The 22,761-nt window shown below is 36.3% G+C and overlaps 2 protein-coding genes across 3 annotated transcripts in view; both read left to right on the top strand.

The window, feature by feature from the left end:
- Positions 1–1,585: 1,585 nt before the first annotated feature.
- On the top strand, positions 1,586–13,627 carry park7 (parkinson protein 7). The gene is made up of 6 exons (XM_079843816.1): positions 1,586–1,757; positions 6,793–6,894; positions 8,766–8,825; positions 9,070–9,139; positions 12,305–12,391; positions 13,184–13,627. Exons 1-6 carry the CDS (start codon positions 1,668–1,670, stop codon positions 13,342–13,344), a joined length of 570 nt encoding a protein of 189 aa, XP_079699942.1. The 5' UTR covers positions 1,586–1,667; the 3' UTR covers positions 13,345–13,627.
- Positions 13,628–16,494: 2,867 nt separating this feature from the next.
- kcnab2a (potassium voltage-gated channel subfamily A regulatory beta subunit 2a) overlaps positions 16,495–22,761 on the top strand; it is a gene marked incomplete at its 5' end in the record, with an annotated part of 203,954 nt that continues 197,687 nt past the window's right edge. For both annotated transcript variants that reach the window (XM_079844309.1, XM_079844310.1), the window contains one exon: positions 16,495–16,673. The remainder of the gene's footprint in view (positions 16,674–22,761) is intronic.

The following is a 22,761-nucleotide window of genomic DNA, read 5'->3' as shown; positions in this document are numbered from 1 at the left end:
GTGATGACACTGAATGCTGTTTTAGGCCCATCAACAAAGACTTTGCCTGAACCTGCAATTCAATGGTCTATGGTGTCCTCTAGTGGCTCAAGAGATGCACTGCACTTGCTTTTTACAGTGACCATTTTAAAAGCAAATAACATTTACTTATAGATAACCCTGAGATTCCTTAAATACTATGAGGAAATATTTAAAGAAAATCTATGTATTTAAAACTTTCCTTTGTAACTGTTTGTATGTTATTGTAATACATACGTGTCCTAGCCACTTATGATTTGATTAGAAGTTGTTGTTTGTTTTTGTTTTTTGGTACACTGTAAAAAAAAAAATCAGGTCTCCAATTTAACATTTTCTAGTGACTGATCACATCTAAATTATTTCAGTTGGCCAAATTTAATTTCTGTGAATTGATGCAATTTTTTTTATGTGATCAGTCACTAGAAAACTTTAAATTGGAGACCTGATTTTTTTTTTTTTTTTTTTTTACCGTGTATTTATTTATTTTTCTTGTATGTATTTTAGTTGTGTGTGTTTGTTTCTATATGTATTCCCTTGGCAATGTTCTTATGTTTGTTATTCAAGCATTAATACGAATTAAAATAATAATACAAAAAATTACTTATAGATTATTTAAAGTGTTAAATATTACTGTTTTTGAAGAATGCTGGTAACCAGACAGTTGATCCCATTGACTTCCATTGTATTTGTTTCCCTATAGTAGTCAATGGGTGGCGTCAACATTCTTCAAAATATCTTCTTTTGTGTTCGACAGAAGAAACTCATGCAGGTTTGGAACAACTTGAGGGTGAGTAAGTAATGACAATTTTATTTTAATCTTTAGTTTTCCCTTTAACCCAAGTGAATTTCTTAAATGTAACATTATTATGGATCTAATCCCCTGTTGTTTAAAAGCTAAAAATACCAAAATCTATATTTTTTTTAACCCATGAGATCCAAACAGATAAATCATTTTTCTGATATATGAAACCCTTTTATTCAGGTATTATTTTATTAATCTGTAGTGGACATGCATTTAAGGGAATATTTAGGTGAATAGGCCTACATTTTCATTCATCTCTATGGTGACCTTTAAAATAATAAAAAAAATAAAATGTATTATTTATAATAAACACAACAGTGGTACTGGTATCTCATAACAGCACGCACAGCCAAATAATAGCTTACAATCTTAAGATATACATGTTCATACATATGCATATACAATTATGACAAAAATAGAAATAATAATAATAACACAACAGGGCATATCTGAGTAAATAAATAACAGGGACATTTTATAGACCACAAATGAAAAGGATATCAGTCACTGGGCATATTCAAGAAAGTTTATGGTGACTTTTTCTAATCAAATTGAATTTCACACCTCAGATACTGAGTCTGTAATATTTTGTAAAATATTATACTTCATTGCAAAATAAAAATAAACATATATTTTTCTTTTTGTGATTTAATACGTATGATTATTCAGGATTACATAGGAATATTATATAATAAATTAATGCACTTTTATTCAAGAAGCATATAAGAAGACTTTTATTTTGCCTGGTAGTTCCCCACAGTAACTAGACCCGGAAACACCTTTTATAATAAATGTGTGAGTGGGGTCAGTGCATTGCAGACAGACACAGGCCCTCAGACTCACAGTTATGGCCGGTAAAAGAGCTCTCGTGATTCTGGCGAAGGGAGCGGAGGAGATGGAGACGGTGATCCCGGTGGATGTCATGCGCAGAGCGGGGGTCTGTACCACACACACGCACACACGCACGCACGCACGCACACACACACACACACACACACACACACACACTGAGTGCCACTGTATGCATGTCTGTAGGCAAGTAGTTATTTATTATGCATGCTTATTATTTGTGCAGTGTTCTTTGTAAAGCGAATGCAGTGATTAGGCGTTTCTTTTGCATAGATATCGCTCGTGTCATGTGCTACAACTGTGTATGGTCACACACACACACACACACACACACACACACACACACACACACACACACACACACACACACACACACACACACACACACACACACACACACACTGCTGCCAGACTCTGAGCTGCCAGTGTCTAAATGCCAAAGTTTGCTGGAGTCACCTGGACTGTGACATTATTACATAATCAGATATTATAAATACATTTTGGGAGAATGTGATACTTTTATTCAGCAAGGATGCATTGCATTGATCAAAAGTGACAGTAAAGACATTATTAATGTTTCTATTTTCAAATAAATGCTGTTATTTTGAACTTTCTATGCATAAAGATTCCTGGAAAACTGTATCATAGTTTGCACAAAAATATTGTGTTTAATATTAATAGCCAGAAAAGTTTGTTGAGTAGCAAATCATTATATCAGAAGGATTTCTGAAGGATCATGTGACACTGAAGACTGAAGTAATGATACTGAAAATTCAGCTGTGATCACAGAAATAAATTATATTTTAAACATTATTATATATTATATATGCATGTAATTATATATCCTGTAAAAATAAGTGCTGTAAAAACTTCCAAATAAAGAAAGTTTCACAGTAGTTTCAAATGTAAAAATATACTGATTAAGAGAGCGGAAACATCATAAAATCTTTTATTTATACATCCTTAAATCTTAAAAGAATATCTCCGTTATATGGAAGCTTGTTTCCGCCACAGGAAAAAAAAAAGGTAATTAATCTCGCAAATCTGACTTTTTTTCCCCTCAGAATTGTGATATAAAGTAACAATATCGAGTTATAAAGTCAGAATTGTGTGATATAAAGTAACAATATCGAGTTATAAAGTCAGAATTGTGTGATATAATATAAAGTAACAATATCGAGTTATAAAGTCAGAATTGTGTGATATAATATAAAGTAACAATATCGAGTTATAAAGTCTGAATTGTGAGATATAAAGTCGCAATTATCTTTTAAAATGTTTTATTATGTGGTATAACACACTTCCATACATTTAGATTTGGCTTTAGATGAATAATTTTATCAAAATACAGATATTACACAGGCCAATTTCCAGTATCTAGGAAAAAATGTAATCTAGTTTTCAAGGCCATTTCTTAACAATAGCGGCTCAATGATTTCTGTTTGTCCCCTTAGCCCTGAATCCACTGTCATTGCTTCTATTTGTTTCTCTGTACAAAAATACAATTGCAAAATCTGGTCTGTTACCTCATTTCCGTCCATCATCTCTTATTGGAACAAGATTTAATATTAAGTGGTTGTTTGTTTGGTCACTCCCAAATAAAGTCAAAGAAATATCTTACAAAATTATTCATAGATTTTATCCTGTCAAGCATTTTTTGCAGTCATTTAAAAGCAACAGTTCTTCTGAAACTGTAGACCATTTGTTTTGGGAGTGTCCTTTTTGTCTCTCTGGAGGAGTGTTAATGTATTGATTGTCCAAAATGTATATAGTGATTTTTTTTTCCCCCTTATCTAATAGACACATTATTTGGGGGTTTCATTAATGATAAGAATCTATGTATAAACCTCCTTTTATTTATTGGAAAGTTGTATATCCATAAATGTAAATATACAAAAAGTTAACCCTGCTTTAACATCTTTAAACAAGAAATTAATTTGTACTTATACTGTAAAATGAATTACCCCATGATTTACTCGCCCTCAAGCCATCCAAGGTGTATATGATTTTCTTATTTCTGATGAACACAATTGGAGTTATATTATTAAATATCCTGATATTTCCATGCATTATAATGGCAATGAACCACGAGTTTGAAACTCAAAAAGGCACATCCATCCATTATAAAAGTGCTCCACACGGCTCCGGGGGGGTTTATAAAGGCCTTCTGAAGTGAATCGATGGGGTTTTGTAAGAAAAATATAATGTTATAAAGTAAAATATCTAGCTTCTGCCAGAATGCCTTCCTTATTCAACTTAGGACAGAAAGAGCAACTGGCGTGACGTATGACATCAGACATAGTGTAAAAAGTATACGTGATGTACGTGAGTGTATGCGCACAGTCAAACGCACAGCCTTGCAAAGTATACTTCTTTTTTGACTCCTATGCATACACAGGCTTTCAACGCATGTGCAGTTTTGAGGAATCTCTCGCCACGAGTTACATGTAAATACTGCAAAAAAATTAAAGCTACACTGTGTGATATTTTCCCCCATCTAGTGGTGAAAAGGTATATGACCATCCAGTGAATATTAGTTTCTCTTCCTCTTAATTTCGATTTAGTTTTAACTCCTACGGTGGCCGATTTAGTCCGAGATTAACATGGCTTCCAGCTCGACCTCGTCCACATTCGACACGGTGCCATCGAGTGTTAAAACGCCAAAGGCGAAGCTTGAATTTACGGGTATGTCCCTCTTTGGCTAATGTACTTTCAAGATGGAGGATCAACATGGCGACCCGCATTCAAACCCTCACCCGTATGTATTTTCAATGGCATATTATAAACTTACAAGAATACTTTATTACTTGAAAGAAGTAAATATACATGAATGAGCACATATATTTTTGAAAGAACTAAGTGTTTTTAACTAAGAATAAACTAAAAAAATTACACAGTGTAGCTTTAAATGCGCATGTAAAAAGCCAGCGGTGCGTGTTCAGTATGTGTGTACTCTTCTGAAGAATATTAGATTAAATTCGCATCACACACTCTGTACGCTGACCCTCGCGGATGCATAAAAATTGAAGTATACTTTGGCCTTAAAGGAGCAATATGTAACGTTTTTTCAGTAAAATATCCATAACCCACTAGGCCAGTGTTATATATTTTGTTCAGTTGAGTTCTTTCAATACCCCAAATGTTTCCAGCTATTTGTAAATGGTGAGATGCTATTTTACCCGAGGAACCGGGACGTGTGAGGGCGTGGCCTGTCGATGACATCATATCCGCGTTCCCCTCGGTTTCCGGGTTTTCTTCTGCAGAAACGCTTTCCTCTCACTGCAGTGTGAACAAGTGTCATAGCAGCCGCTGAGAGAACACACAGAGTAACGCCATCCCATCATCAACACACTCAGATGAGTCTAATATGATCAACAGAGCTGCGTTACCTCACACTCATGAGCGGAGGAGCGGAAGTGGCGCCGGCGACTGTGGCATAATAAAAGTCCCGCCGCTCGCGAGGTGTGTGTTGCGTTCATCTTATTAACAATCGCTCCAGCGGTTCCTCAGCTCCACAACACTCGGTCCTGCTTCTGCTTCACTACAGTAACGTTAATAATCACATCCATCCACATGATTTCTGCCCGAGTCCTATCCCGATTCTTTCCCACCGGCTGTGAGCTGAAGACCACATGTCCCAAGACTCTGCGCTCAAACGTGCCGTCATCAAAATACGCCTTTTTTTGAACAGGCGACCTCTAGCGGACAGAAACGTTACATGGTGCACCTTTAATTGTTTTGAACTGCGAGAGCTTTTATGATGGATAGATGCACTTTTATGATGGATAGATGTACTTTTATGATGGATAGAAGCACTTTTAAGATGGAGAAATGCACTTTTATGATGGATGGGTGCACTTTTATGATGGATGGGTGCACTTTTATGATGAATAGATGGACTTTTATGATGGACAAATGCACTTTTATGATGGAGAAATGCACTTTTATGATGGATGGGTGCACTTTTATGATGGATGGGTGCACTTTTATGATGGATAGATGCACTTTTATGATGGAGAAATGCACTTTTATGATGGAGAAATGCACTTTTAAGATGGATAGATGCACTTTTATGATGAATAGATGCACTTTTATGATGGACAAATGCACTTTTATGATGGATGGGTGCACTTTTATAATGGACGGATGCACTTTTATGATGAATAGATGCACTTTTATGATGGACGGATGCACTTTTATGATGGATGGATGCACTTTTATGATGAATAGATGCACTTTTATGATGGACGGATGCACTTTTATGATGGATGGATGCACTTTTATGATGGATGGATGCACTTTTATGATGGATGGATGCACTTTTATGATGGATGGATGCACTTTTATGATGGATGGATGCACTTGTATGATGGATAGATGCACTTTTATAATGGATGGATGCACTTGTTATGATGGATAGATGCACTTTTATGATGGATGGGTGCGCTTTTTTGATGGACAGATGCACTTTTATGATGGATAGATGCACTTATGATGGATGGATGCACTTTTATGATGGACAGATACACTTTTATAATGGATGGATGCGCTGTTATGATGGACAGATACACTTTTATAATGGATGGATGCGCTGTTATGATGGACAGATACACTTTTATAATGGATGGATGCGCTGTTATGATGGACAGATACACTTTTATAATGGATGGATGCACTTTTATGAGCTTCAAACTCATGGGCCCTGTTCACTGCCATTTATAAAGCTTGGAATATTTATCAATATAACTCCAATTGTGCTCATCAGAAAGAAGAAAGTCATATACACAAGGATGACTTGAGGGCGAGTGAATTATGGGGTAATTTCAATTTTAAAGTGAACTACTCCTTTCAATTTCAATGTCTGTAAATAAGAAATGTAAGAATTTGTTCTGTGTTTAATATTTTTTCGTAATATGCTTTATTTATTTTTGTGCCCTCCCCATTTTTTCCCCTCATTTCTTTTTTTTCTTTTCGGGTTAGGCTTCTTTTATATAATTTCCCTTGTTGACTATTGAGCCATAATTAGTTTATTGTCTGAAAGATTGTTTGTGTGTTATTATATCTGTAAAATTGCAACAAAAACTATTACACAGATTTGGACGCTCCTCTCTCCTCTCTCATAGATTGCTGTTACTGTGGCAGGTCTGGCGGGTAAAGAGCCAGTGCAATGCAGCCGTGATGTCATGATCTGCCCAGACTCCAGTCTGGAGGACGCCCGCAAACAGGTTCGGCTTTAACCCGGTCACCATAAGTTCAAAGTTGACTAGGTCAAGGTCAATTTATTTATATAGCACATTTAAAAACACCTAGTGTATGCCAAAGTGCTGTACATCTACACACACATACAAACATTCAGCTCATAAAACCATTCTAACCCAATAAAACACAAATATACATTTCATTCAAAAGCCAAGAAATACAGATAAGTCTTCAAGCGGGATTTAAAAACAGGAAGGGATGGCCCAGATCTAATGTTCCGCGGTATGCTATACCATAATCTAGGACCGGCTACAGAAAAAGGCAGATCCCCCTTAAATTTCAAGCGAGAACGAAGTATATGCAGGAAAAGTTTGTCAGAAGATCTGAGAGAGCGGGAGGATTGCTGATAACTGAGAAGTTCTGACAAGTATGATGGGCTAGGCCATTTAATGATTTATACACAAATAATAAAACCTTAAAATGGATCCTATGCTGCACTGGTAACCAATGAAGGGATGTTAGGACTGGAGTCCTGGACCAATTGCAAGCGATTCAGTGATGATTGATTGAGACCCATATAAAGCGCATTGCAATAATCATTGCATAGATTTTAGTTTGACTATTTGAAGACTAGAGATCGTCATAAGTAGCTGCTGTTCTTCTGAATTCAATATCAGTCTCCTAAGGAATTTGCCATAGTTATGGGAGCGATACCATCAGGAATTAGTATAGCAATCGCTCTCCTCCTACGACTATTACTGTTCCTCATCCAACAGAAACTCCTATAGGTAAAATATGTTTTTCTGGAAAAAAAGATAGAAATTATAAAGTTAGATCCCTTTTTCTTGAGAATATCATCTCTGTATCTCCTGCAATTTCTTATTGGAATAATTTATTTATACATCAAAATTGGAAAAAGATTTGGTCCTTGCAACAAAAATACTTTCTCACTAATAAAGTAAAAGAAGTGTCTTTCAAAATAATAAATACAATTTACCCTGTTAAACATTTTATGAAGAAATTTAAAACTAATATTGATACTAGTTGTTCATTTTGTCAAGTCCACACAGAAACTGTTTATCATTTATTTTGGTCATGTTATTATACTAAACAACTTAGGAGAAATATTGAGGCTTTTATTAATGATAATATCCAGCAAGGCATATCCATAACTCTTAAAGACATTATTTTCGGTCACTATGGTCTCTACTAAAAGCAATGCTTACTTTGTTATCAATTTAATATATTGTCTTTGTAAATTGTATATCCACATATGTAAATTCACCAACAACAAACCAATTTTTTGTGTCTTTTTGAAAGAATTTAAGTTATATCTTAACACTATTTCATCCTCTGTAAACAAGAAAGCAAGTAAAACGATGTCAATTTGTAATGACTTTAATCTGTATAACCCAAGTGATGTATAATTATCTTACCCTCATGTTCTTATGTTCTTTTTTTTCTATCTTTCCTTTTCTTCTTCTTCTTCTTTTACCTTAATCTTTAAATATTTTTTTCTAGCCTTTATATTCTGATGACATTGAACATATTATTGATACATTTTGAATTTTGTGTATTGTATTACAAATTTGTGTATTATAAACATGTCATCTCTGTATCTTTTTGCATGAATAAAAAAGTCTGAATCCCAGTTCTTCTGTGAACTGATTTGGGCTGAATGAAGTTGAAGATGAAGGTGAATGGAGCGTTGTCTCCATCTACTGGCTAAATAATGCATTGCCAATAAAACCACACCATTGGTTACCATTCAAATTAATTAAAAATTGCTACAACTATTTAATTCAGTTTACCCGTACATATGCACATCAGCTATAGTGAGGAAAACAAATTATGAGAACATCCCTGGTTTGCTTAACGCATGTCATTTTTCATACAGGGTCCATATGATGTTGTGCTTCTGCCTGGAGGTTTGCTTGGAGCTCAGAACCTTTCTGAGGTACAAATCATTTTTAATCATGCATTTAACAGTTGAATGGATTCCATAGGAGAGTTTCACGCCATGCACATCTTGCATAACATTATGCCATGTCCCTCAAATAAATAGAAAACATCTTTGAGTCATCTGCTGAGGTTAGAAATGCGGTTGTATTGTGAAATGCAAACATTGCATAATTATGTAAATGTAAGCGGTGTTGTGCCAGTGATTTCAGTAATGCATATTATATGTGTGTGTGTTGTAGTCTCCCGCTGTGAAAGAGGTGCTGAAGGACCAGGAGGGCAGGAAGGGTCTGATCGCTGCAATCTGTGCAGGTAATCTTCATATCATGACCTCCGTGCACACATTAACCTTTGCCTGAATAAACATCATTTATTTCAACTGTTTCACTGCTGCTCCATTATGCAAAATGTCAGGAAGAGAAGTCGTATATTACCTTTTTCCTCCAGTATGAATTTCCCAGAGGGCCTTTTGTAATTTTTCCCCATAGGGCCTTTGCCCCCGTTGTACACCTGAACCGTCTGGATCATTTCTGGAAGATTTCTGTGCCACATATCTATGCCAACATGATGCTCACAGCTCAGTGGATTATAATTACGACTGCCTGTAAAACTAAAAATCTCAAATACAAATGATGAGGATAATGAGTGCCAGTATTAAGCAGGTCCGTCTTCATTTGGAAGCGTATTGAACACAGAGACGTGTGTTATCAGCTTTGCTGCTCAAGGGCTTGTGAAGGACGTGGTGAATGAGGACAGTGAGCCCATGTGGCCGTAGAGCAGAGGAAGCGTCCCAGAAAACGGCAGATGTCCCCATAGGGATCTGTACTGAACAGGAAACGTGGAATACCTTTAAAACGGAGTCTGTATCCGTGAATTCAGAACGCACGATTACATCGTCAAGAATAAATTAGCAGACATAATTTCTGGTCTAATTTGAAATCTGCATCCAAGTTTTTTAGCTTCAGTCTGTCTGTTACCTTTTATATGCTAGTATATGCAAGTGCACTAACAGTTAACAAACTAAACTTCTTGCACTCTTTTATTCTGGGAAAAAAAAGGGTGTGTGTATGTGTGTTGCCAGAATAAAATAAGTTATATATAAAATAAAAATACGTATTATTTTAAAATATTCAAATAATATTTATTATATATTCATATTTTATATATACATCTAACAATATGTTTTCTTAAATATATATTATGTAAACACAAACTTTTATTTTGGATGCGATTTAATAATTTGACAGCCCTATATACAGTATGCATAAAATCCACCTAGATTATAAATTATTGTTATATTTCCTGGAACAAAAAAATATTGATTATGTTGCAATGCCATTGTTATACTAGTATATTTTGTTTACTTTTATATTTTCTGATTTAATCTTAAATTTAGATACATTTTTAGGGATTTTTGTCATTTTATATTTTTTTATAATATGGTTATTCTAAGTACAATCTAAGAAAAATGGTGCTATATGGCACTAAAAGTGGTTCTTGGCTCGTAATCATAGGAGAACCACTTTTGGTGCTATATAGCACCATATCTTAACATCTTCTGTATATGGTAGCGGTGCTATATAGCATCATATCTTAACATCTTCTGTATATGGTAGCGGTGCTATATAGCACCATATCTTAACATCTTCTGTATATGGTAGCGGTGCTATATAGCATCATATCTTAACATCTTCTGTATATGGTAGCGGTGCTATATAGCATCATATCTTAACATCTTCTGTATATGGTAGCGGTGCTATATAGCATCATATCTTAACATCTTCTGTATATGGTAGCGGTGCTATATAGCATCATATCTTAACATCTTCTGCATATGGTAGCGGTGCTATATAGCATCATATCTTAACATCTTCTGTATATGGTAGCGGTGCTATATAGCACCATATCTTAACATCTTCTGTATATGGTAGCGGTGCTATATAGCATCATATCTTAACATCTTCTGTATATGGTAGCGGTGCTATATAGCATCATATCTTAACATCTTCTGTATATGGTAGCGGTGCTATATAGCACCATATCTTAACATGTTCTGTATATTGTAAAGGTGCTATATAGCACCATATCTTAACATGTTCTGTATATTGTAAAGGTGCTATATAGCACTATATCTTAACATGTTCTGTATATAGTAACGGTGCTATATAGCACCATATCTTAACATGTTCTGTTTATGGTTGCGGTGCTATATAGCACCATATCTTAACATGTTCTGTATATGGTAGCGGTGCTATATAGCACCATATCTTAACATGTTCTGTATATGGTAGCGGTGCTATATAGCACCATATCTTAACATGTTCTGTATATGGTAGCGGTGCTATATAGCACCATATCTTAACATGTTCTGTATATGGTAGCGGTGCTATATAGTACCATATCTTAACATGTTCTGTATAAAGTAACGGTGCTATATAGCACCATATCTTAACATGTTCTGTGTATGGTAGCGGTGCTATATAGCACCTCAGTCATCCCAAAGAACCGCTTAAGAACCAAGATTTGGTGCTATACAGCACTTAAAGTGGTTCCCATATGAATACGAGCAAAAGAACCACATTTAGTGCCATATAGCACAATTTTTTTTAGAGTGTATATTTTAGTACTTCAAGTTCTATATTTATTGCCTTAAATTCTTGATTTCTTATTTAATTTAATTTTACGTATGGTTTTAGTTAAAGATAATAACCCTGAATGTGCCTGGCCGTGATATTGCATACAGTATGTTACCTGTAGCGAGGCTTTGATACCCTTTGAGGCGGTGATTGGGACATAAAGGTCCATTATACCTGCCTGTCTTTTATTTCCCTTTGTGGAATGAGCTTCTCACAAGCCAGACCCGTAACATTAGATGCAAGGATCAGATCGGTCTGCAGACGTCCTGCCAGAGAAAGTGTAATCACTAGACCGCACTGGGCGTCTGCCAAAGTGCACAATCAATAGTTAAGAGCTCTCTTTTCATTAATGTTCAGATGAGCTTCAGATGAGATGCAGCAAAATCGCCTGTTATTTTTAGACCCTATTTTTTACTTCCTTCCGTTTGTTCTTCCAATGTGGATTGCAGAATTAGATGGAAATTTTATACCTGGTTTATTTTGGATAACAATATATTGACGTTTGGCAGACAGTGGTATGATGGGCATCATGTTAAAGTCACTTTGGGCACTGGCACTGAACACTAAATTGAAATTGAAAATCTTTATTGTCCACACATGTGGAAATTCATCTTTAGTCTCACAAGAAAAACATATACAGTTGACTACAATAAAGTACAACAAACCTAAAATGCAAAAGTTACATGCTCCATACAATACAAATCATGCACTGTTTGACTTCAGCAAGTGTGAAAAAGAAAAAATAAGAATAACAGGATAATTCCTTTCTTCATTATTTCCTAGTTTTAAGAGAAAGCAGAAGAGATGGTCTAACTTCATATCATTTTCTGATCTGTTGCAGGTCCGACGGCACTTTTGGCTCACGGTATTGCATATGGCAGCACAGTTACCACCCATCCAGGTGCCAAGGACAAGATGATGGCTGGGGGTAATGTCTCTACGTATACCTAGTCATTTTCTCACTAGTATTGATGTCTGATGGAAACTACTTGTCATGGAAAATAAATAACACATGATAAACATCCAACAGAGGGTGCTGTAGATAACAGCACAGTGACAAGTGTTGGGAAATTATAGGTCATGAAACATTGGCAATGTTTGGACCGGAATCTATACCATATGTCATAATTAGGGCTGTCAAAAGATTAATCGCGATTAATCGCATCCAAAATAAAAGTTTGTGTTTACATAATATATGTGTGTGTACTCTGTTAATTATTATTTATATATAAATACACACACAAGCATGTATATATTTAAGAATTTTTTTTATTTTTATATATAAAACATTTATATGTATATATATTATAGATTATATAAATGTATATACAGTATATACATGCAAATATTTCTTAAATATATACATGAATGTGTGTGTATTTATATATAAATAATAATTAACAGAGTACACACACATATATATTATGTAAACACAAACTTTTATTTTGGATGCGATTAATCTTTTGACAGCCCTAGTCATAATGTATGCTATTCACTGTTCATAGTGCAAACAGTTTATTGCATTGTGAGAGATAATATTATGCATATATCTAAAAAATGCTGTAGGTCATCAGGGATTTCTGTGCATACTTAATACAGTGTGTTATTCTGAACACAGACGTTGGCACTTTATATTAATTTGGCAGCAGGAGAACAAAGTTTGTACTGGTAGACTGGTGATATATTTAGCCATATGAATTATTTTGTATTCTTCTTCTAGATCATTATAAATATTCAGAGGCTCGAGTTCAGAAGGATGGTAACGTGATCACCAGCAGAGGGCCAGGAACCAGCTTTGAGTTCGCCTTGACTATAGTGGAGGAGCTCATGGGTGCAGAAGTCGCTGCCCAAGTCAAAGCCCCACTCATCCTGAAAGACTAATCATCAGATTAAAGTTGCATTTACAGTTGTACTGCTCTGCCGTTATGAAAGGGAGTTGAATTTAATTGGCCTGTGATTTTTCTGATGTGTAGAAATATGTTTAATTTAATTACTTTGAAGAGAGTTATGCCGACTGGCCATATGATCTAAATGGCAATAAACCTAAAATAGCCTTTTAAAGCTTTCGGACAGATTTCTTGCTTTGCACTTATAAACTTCTGTACCAGAATAAAAGGATGGTGCATTAAACTCATGAAGTCTCTTAACTTCTGTATTTAACATGAATGGATGTGTTGCTTGTTAAAATCTTAAGCATGCCACAACAGCAAGGAAGAGCTATATATATATATACACTCACCTAAAGGATTATTAGGAACACACACTAATACTGTGTTTGACCCCCTTTCGCCTTCAGAACTGCCTTAATTCTACGTGGCATTGATTCAACAAGGTGCTGAAAGCATTCTTTAGAAATGTTGGCCCATATTGATAGGAGAGCATCTTGCAGTTGATGGAGATTTGTGGGATGCACATCCAGGGCACGAAGCTCCTGTTCCACCACATCCCAAAGATGCTCTATTGGGTTGAGATCTGGTGACTGTGGGGGCCATTTTAGTTCAGTGAACTCATTGTCATGTTCAAGAAACCAATTTGAAATGATTGGAGCTTTGTGACGGTGCATTATCCTGCTGGAAGTAGCCATCAGAGGATGGGGACATGGTGCTCATAAAGGGATGGACATGGTCAGAAACAATGCTCAGGTAGGCCGTGGCTTTTAAACGATGCCCAATTGGCACTAAGGGGCCTAAAGTGTGCCAAGAAAACATCCCCCACACCATTACACCACCACCACCAGCCTGCACAGTGGTAACAAGGCATGATGGGTCCATGTTCTCATTCTGTTTACGCCAAATTTTGACTCTACCATCTGAATGTCTCAACAGAAATCCAGACTCATCAGACCAGGCAACATTTTTCCAGTCTTCAACTGTACAATTTTGGTGAGCTTGTGCAAACTGTCGCCTCTTTTTCCAATTTGTAGTGGAGATGAGTGGTACCCGGTGGGGTCTTCTGCTGTTGTAGCCCATCCGCCTCAAGGTTGTGCGTGTTGTGGCTTCACAAATGCTTGTCTTATTATGAAATAAATGTTTTTCTCTAATACACATTGCTCACAATTAATCATACCCTTTTATTAAATACTAGTTGCAACCTCTTTTTGCCTAGATAACCGCTCTGAGTCTTCTGCTATAATGCCTGATGAGTTTGGAGAACACCTGAAAAGAGATTTAAAGACCATTCCTCCATACAGAATCTCTCCAGATCCTTCAGATTCCCAGATCCATGTTGGTGCTTCTTCTCTTCAGTTCAGCCCACTCATCTTCTATAGTGTTAGGTTCAGGGACTGGGATGGCCATGGCAGAAACTTGGTTTTGTACTCACTGACACATTTTTGTGTTGATTTTGATGTTTGTTTTGGATCACTGTCCTGTTCGAAGATCCAACCTTGGCCCATTATAAGATTTCTAGCTGGGACAGTCAGGTTTTAATTTTGTATCTGTTGGTATTTGCTGGAATCCACAAAATGTCCAGGATATGTGGAAGAAAGATAGACCCACAACATTAAAGATACAGCAGAGTATTTCATTTTACACATGGGGTACTTTTTTTTTTTTTTTTTTTTTTTTTTATCCCTGTGTGCACCAAACCCATCTTGAGTGTTTGCTTACAAAAAGCAATTTTTTTTCTCCATCTGACCACAGAACCAGGTCCCGTCTGTAGCACTGTGGTCAGGTGAGAGAGAAAAAAATAGAAGGAGGAGCTTTTTCAACCCAACTTGGGTTGTTTTTAACCCAGCATTTTTTAGAGTGGTCTTTTCTTTTTGCCCCGAAATGTGAATTATAAATTCTCTAAAAGATATCATATGTTCTTTCACCTACAGAAGCAAAATGTTTGAATATGTGGTGAACTTCTGCATTTTGCATGCTAAATATTACATATTTGCATAATTAAATGCAATTTATTCTTAAAAGAGATGGAGTAGCTGAAGAAGTCATTAAAGTTAATTAAAAATAAGCTTTATGGAGGAATTCTTTATATTGTAATGTCCCCACTATGTTTACTAAACTCTATGCTGTAAAAAAATATTTTAAAAGTAAGTTACCTGGTTGCCTTAATTTTGAGTTCATTGAAATCAAAAATTTGAGTTAATACAATGAACGTTTTTGAGAATCGACACTCTATTCAAATATTATTAAAAGATTTTGTAAGCATGTTGCGTAATTGTGTTTTATTTTGCCGTGAAACATGCTAAATTGTGCTATTTTCATGATTTATTAAAAAAAATGTTTAAACTTATGTGGTTCAGATACAATAATATTTTGAGTTTCTATTTATTAAACCAATTTCCTTCATTGTATTAACTAACATTTTTAATTTAAATAAAAACCAGGTTACTTACTTTTTTAAAAAGTTAAACCAACATTTTTTTTTTTACAGTGGATGAATCTTGAATGTGTCAATAGGAAAAAGAAAGAAATATTTAGCTTGTTGTCTTTTTTCTTCCTGTTTTTCTTTACTACTACAGATTTTTTTCTTCTTGTTTCTTCTTTTATTTTTGTTTGATTTGCTAATTTGCTTGAGAATATGTAATATCTGTCCTGTGAAGCATTCCTGTTGGAATTAGAGATTTGAATCATGTTTCACAAACAAGAAATTATAAATAAAATCTAATTGTGTCCCTAAATTTAACAGCTGATTGGTTGATTGTAATCCATTACAAACCTTTCTATCTGACATTATCAAGATTAACTTGTTCTGACAGAGTTTAACTCTGAGTGTTTGTCATATTTTAATCCCATTTTCTAAACTATAGAGAATAAACTGTGATAATGTGAGAAAATGAAGGTGTATGAATAAATATTGGTTTGACTATATATATATATATATAAAATGTGATTATTATTTATTTAAATCTAATCAATATTTAATTTATTCATCTTTAATGCAGCGCATTGTGGATAGTGTATTGAAGCCTGCATACCTATTGGTCGCTTGTAACATATTTCCAGTGACGTACTGCAAGGCCAACCAATCAACCGCCGCTGTCTTGTCGCGGTGCGTCTCAACAAGCCAATAGGAGCGTCCCTACGCAGCGCGAGTGTGTCTTTTGTAGCGCGTGGCGAGATTGTGAAAAGCGGCAAGAAAGTCATTCGCTGCAGCTTGACCAACGTCCCTCTGACTGAACGAGCGCGCGACATCACACAAAAAGCAGTTTTTAAAGGTGAAAATCGACGAACGTGATATTTAATGAACTCCTATCTCTCTACAAGGTAAGAATAAGATATGATATCGCTGTTTAACTACTGTTATACGACAAATCAATCACGACTTGAGACTTATTTTGCCTTGAGGTAAATCTCTGCAATATTTCTTACAGTGACGTTGAACTGCCGTTATCTCCGCATATATGAGGACTTTATGTCAGGCTAAAGCTTATAAAGTTCGGAAATTATCAACTAAGTTCAGTTATATTTTACTATTCTCCTTCTATGTTAGCTAGTTTGTCGTCTCTGATGTTTGATTTTGAGTTTTGATGTGAGCTTGAACTGTCATTTCGAGATGAACAGCATCTGCTCCCATATACGTTAATGATATTAATAATGCTAAAAACATGGCAACTTTTTGTTCATCATCTTTTAAAATGGTTTATTCTCGATAAGTAGAGGTGGTTTTGCAGAATATACCCTTTTCCAGGGTTTCTATAGTTTACACCAAAACACCTGTTTTACTGTTACTACTACAAAACATGATAAAGCTATTTTTTTTGTTTATTTATTTTTTTATGTTTGATGACATTGGCCAATGCCAAGTTAGTTTAATTAAAATAAACACTGTGGTTGGTATGGGATTTTGTTGGAAAAAATGATGGTTCTCAATCATGGTAACGTTACATTGTCTTTTTTTTGTGTACAAATGTAGCACAAATTAATCATTTACATTACATTTATACATTTGCCAGCTTTTATACAAAGTGATTTAGATTACATTCAAGGCTGTTCATGTCTTCCCTGGGAATCGAACCCATGACTTGAACTACAGGAATGTATTTAAGGATATTGAGAGTTGTGCACGTTTGCTGATATGATACCTGAATTTTTGACAGATTGTCTTGAATGAACCTGTCTGAAATGCATTATTGAGACATCAATAATTTTCATTGAGAATTAAGAATTTGCAATAGGGTTTCTGAAGACATTAATAAGTTAAAGCTGCAGTCTGTAAGTTTTGCCTCTTTGTCGCCATCTCTGTTTGAAACCTGCAACTGCATCTGCACGGCTCCTCAGTAGGTCTGTCATGATAACTACTTTTTGTTTTGCAATATATCGTCCCAGAAATAATTGCGATAAATGATATTATTGTCATTTTAAGACTTTTATGCTACTGAATTATGCCTGTTGCGATAGTCAATAAAAAAGAGTTTAATTTCCATTTGCATGCTTGTGTGTGTCTCTCTCTCTCTCTCTCTCTCTCTCTCTCTCTCTCTCTCTCTCTCTCTCTCTCTCTCTCTCTCTCTCTCTCTCTCTCTCTCTCTCTCTCTGTGTGTGTGTGTGACGGTCGCATGTTTCCATCTCTGCCTCTCATATGAGGACATGAACGCACGAACGTCATCTCCAGAGCCACTGAGTCACTTCATGAGCATTTTACCGTTTCATTTGAGAAATACTACCGTCATATCATAAACACACAGAAACTCAAATTCACGGCAACCCCTCTAAATAAAAGTTTGGCTAATTTGACAAATAAGTTACTGTTGTACAGTAGAATTTAGATGCGTCTCAATGTAATAATAATACTTACATTCATGTAATAATAATAAATGATCAACTTGGTTGGTTGTTTTTATGAATTAAATTAAGTAGCTAGTAGCCTACGATTTACTAGTAAATATTACAGTAATCAAACATCACAGACAATGGCAGACGGCGACTAGGGCAGCTCTGGCATAATGTAAATAACACTTTTATAAATTACTTACAGGTTCTTTACAGTTATTTATGTAAACATCCTAAAAGGACCGAAAAAAGGTACCGATACCGGTTAAAATGTGAACGGTACCCAACCAAGCCTGTATTGCTCCAGTCAGAAATTGAAGCTTTCGCGCCTCGATCGCCCCCCGGTGGCCGGTCCCAGTATAGCTCCTAAACCCCGCCTCTCCATGTATTTGAATGGGCGCGAGACACACTAAACAATTTAATTACACTTCAAATAATTGTTTCCTAAAGATGGTGGGCCTATTTGGTCAGCGGAAGTCAATGAAGTCGCGTCGTCCATATTTTTTTACGGTCTATGTACCCAACCCTAACTGTGACATGAATGAGAAAATGGCCTTTACACAGAGTGGATGAATATAATATATATCATTTAACCTTTTTTAAGTTGCTACAGTTGCTGATAGAATGCGGTGTAAAGTTAGAATATTTTCAGTGTTATTATTTTTTTTTTAATGGACAATTTATACAGCAATCAGTCCGTTTGGCATTCGGAGAAATGCACTTGCTGTGTCGAAATAATATTTAAAACTGGCTTCCCCTGTTTTCACACTTAAGCTGGGCTGCAGTTATTTGAGACCGCCCCTCGAGCCACATGTGAATGTGCTCTTCTCAACTCGAGTGCAGGGACAGGAAGGTGAAGGAGGCAAGAGTTCTCCTTACACGCCGCATGCAAGCACATCTTTTTTTCTTCTTTTTTTTTTTGTGTGCTGGCCTTTGCTCCTTTCCGCTGCAGCGCTGCAAACCAGTGTATAAATAGAAACTACTGGCTTACTCATCTTTTAACAAGCTGCATTTGGGACTAGAGTACTGCCAGTAGTCATCCAAACAAAAGAGTAACATTGCACACACGCACACGCACACGCACACGCACACGCACACGCACACACACACACACACACACGCAGCACAAAGAGTAGTGCTGGTACAGTGCTTGTGATGTAGTCTGCATAGTTGAGGATACCCCCTAGGAGAACACACAACTTGGAGACTTTGTAATAATATAAGTTCATCTAGAAAAGTGAATTTCTGTAAAAAGATATTTATGGAAAATTAGCATATTTTGCGGCACATTTTCCTGCTTGAGTAGCTGTACAGTAGAGAGCTGGCGGCTAGACTCTGGCAAAGAGTGGCACTATTAATTAGCCAGACAGAGTCATTCATTGGTTCAATGATGCAATAATGGGACTCTTTACTGACTTCCCTGATTGGATCTTGCCTTTTGACCTTTTAACTGTCACCCCCCTTTTTTGAGAATACACATTAGGGCTGCAACGACGCGTGCGTGAAATGCGTCGACGCGTCGGCGGCACATTATTTACGTTCTAGAATGAAACAGAAGATCTAGAATAATGGCGGCTTCTGCTCCCGGGCATAGTGAAAATGATCATTTATCATATAAAGCCAGACCGCGACATTCAAAAGTGTGGGAGTACTTTACACAGAAGCCGAAAAAACTGTGCTCTGTTCGCTCTGTAACGCCGTTTTCACACTGCGCGCGGTGGCAGAGCAGAAGCTGTGCGCGTGGAGAGCGGGAGCTTTCACACTGCCAGTCAGTGTTGCCAAGTCCCGTTTTTTTCCGCGGAATGGGCTACTTCTACACTGTTGCCGCGGGCTGTGTCTCATGTCCGCGGGTTGAAGCGATCCCAACTATGTGATATTTAGCCCCGGGAATGAGAATTTTAGTCGGCAGCCCTGCAAAAAAACACACACATATTTAACCCCCCGAACGCGATGTTTACCAGAGAACCTCCCCGAAACGTGATTGGGCTTGTTTTGGGCTAGTTTTGAGTAACGAATGGGTGGGTTTTGTTGTGAAAACCTGGCAACCCTGCTGCCAGTGTTCTCTCGCGCAGCTGAACCGTGGCGCGTGTATTGCAACAGACGGTCACATTTTCCGGGGTTCTTCTCCGACCCCAGTATCTCGTGCTTTTATTTATTATGAGCTGCATATATCTCCTGTTAATGCGACCTGGTTCCCCTCTGTCCCAAACACATACCGGTATGCATAATAACATGCTGTATATAGGTAGTTTGCATAATTAAAGTAACATTAAAGTTAAGATATGCCTCTAGCTTTAATAATTTTAATGTGTCTTTGAAGTTTGGGCAAAAACTTCTGGCAGCTTTAGTCGTTGTTTATGCACATGTATCTTCAAAATAGACGACTAGTTATACTATATTAAAACTATGCTGAAAGCTCCTGTATGTGAACCTTTTGCAGATAAATACAAGTGCATTTTCGTTTACTATTGACACAAATCAATAAGTAAATCATACTCAACTACTATAGTAAACAACTTTTCCTAATTAGGCCTACTCTGTATTAGGGATGGGTGATATTTTATCGTTTGCGATATACCGGTAAAAATTCTCCCCACGATAAGAATTTGTCTTCCCGCGATAATAGCGATAAAGCCTGGTTGATGGCGCGACCCATCCACACAGTGCCGCCGCCGGCCGTTATTACTCTATGATGGCCGTTATTACTCTATGATGGCCGCTATTACTCTATGATGGCCGCTATTACTCTATGATGGCCGCGGTGGCTGCGTTCGTCACTCTGTATAGCTGAACGGGGGTTGGAGAGAGAATTGTCTTGTGGCTGCTCTCGGTGCCCTAAGCGCCGCGCGTGATGGGAGCGGCGGCACTGAATCCGCATCTCGTGCAGAGCGAAAACAGCGAAAGCTGCGGAAGAGTTCATAGCTAAACGAGGAGCACCTGAGGGCAATCTGAACCTGTACATACAGATGTATTTCACTCGCTGAGCGCTTAAGAGATTCGCTCTGTCTCAATCGATCGGTAAAGCAAACTATTTCAGTTCATCTCAATGAATGCGCAGTGTATTTGACGCACAGTAAACACTAGTGTGAGGCGCGCGACTGAGAGCGCTCAGTGTTTCACACACACACACACACACACACACACACACACACACACACACACACACACACACACACACACACACACACACACACACACACACACACACACACACACACACACACAGAGAGAGCGAGAGAGTCTTATACCACACAGAATTGATGTGCTACAAGTAAACAATATCCTTTGTTGTATTTTCCTGTAAAATAATGGCATTTATTTGGAATTATTCAGCCTTTCATGAACAGGAAGAAACGAATGCACAAACGGGAATCTCATTGGCTGACGTGCACCTGTTACTGCGCCTGTTTTGAATTCAGCAAATCAGTTTGAATGAGCGCTGACAACGTAATTAATATTCATGAACCCAGAAGCTCATTATTCCTTAGTGCAGTTTATTTTTATTAGTTGAAGAATTCGTGGTATTATTATCTTATCAACTCAAATTACTGAAGTTCTATCATTAAATCATTATTTTCAACTTTTTTGTAATCTGAAGACATTTTTGGGATAATTACTTTTGCTGTTTCTGCTATTTTTACCACTGTTTGCACCATGAGTGTATGAATAAATACAGAATCGGTTTACATGTAAAACTTGTCATTGATTTAAAAATTATTTTAGTTTGTATTGTGTGACGTTTTTTTAGCACAGTTGCACTATTTAAACATTTCCTGCACTTTTACAGAAGACAATTATATCTGCAACTTTTCCATTTCTGAAAAGGCTGGTGTGGAATTTTACATAAAAAAATTGTAAAAAAATTATTAATTAAATATATATATATATATATATATATATATATATATATATAAAACATGGGGAATGATACTACATTTATCGTCATTGATATCGTTATCGCAATAAATACTAGAAAATATCGGGATAAATTTTTAAGTCCATATCGCCCATCCCTACTCTGTATACATTTTAGGATGAATAGTATCATTATATATTATGTTTATAAAGCTTCTTGTGTTCATACATTTCATTATAAAATGGCATACTATGTACACTACCCTTCCTGAAATACAATTTATATTGTCATCATTCATTGATTTCATGTTAAAATAATATACAAATTCACTACCCTCTTTGAAATACAATAATCAGTAAAAAAAAATCATAAGATTAATCCGGAAAAATAATCGTTAGATTAGTCGACTAATCGGAAAAAATAATCGTTAGATTAGTCGACAGAAAAAATAATCGTTAGATTAGTCGACAGAAAAAATAATTGTTAGTTGCAGCTCTAATACACATGAAAATGCACTATCCAGATTGAAAGGGCTGTAATTCGAACTATTCGCACGCAAAATATATTTTTTTCCCGCTTCACTTTTCCCTTGCGCCTCCGGTGTGAAAGGGCCTTAAGACACATTATCAGTTTAAGTTATTTCTCTCCAACCATGAGCAAAAGAGCATGTTTGTGGTACTTCAGAGTGATTTATTATTTTATTTTTTTTTCACATTTTTTATTTATTTA

The sequence above is a fragment of the Gobio gobio genome (genome assembly GCF_949357685.1).
Source record: "Gobio gobio genome assembly, chromosome: 19".
NCBI classification, from domain to species: domain Eukaryota; kingdom Metazoa; phylum Chordata; class Actinopteri; order Cypriniformes; family Gobionidae; genus Gobio; species Gobio gobio.
The sequence above is the reverse complement of the archived record's forward strand: the minus strand, read 5'-3'. Positions and strand labels throughout refer to the sequence as shown.

What these genes read in the sequence shown, in the direction of transcription:
- park7 (XM_079843816.1), top strand. Translation starts at nt 1,668, where the DNA reads ATGGCCGGTAAAAGAGCTCTCGTGATTCTGGCGAAGGGAGCGGAGGAG. An exon ending in GAGCTCAGAACCTTTCTGAG is followed by an intron (nt 8,826 to 9,069) that starts GTACAAATCATT and finishes TGTGTGTTGTAG; the next exon opens with TCTCCCGCTGTGAAAGAGGT. An exon ending in GGACAAGATGATGGCTGGGG is followed by an intron (nt 12,392 to 13,183) that starts GTAATGTCTCTA and finishes TTCTTCTTCTAG; the next exon opens with ATCATTATAAATATTCAGAG.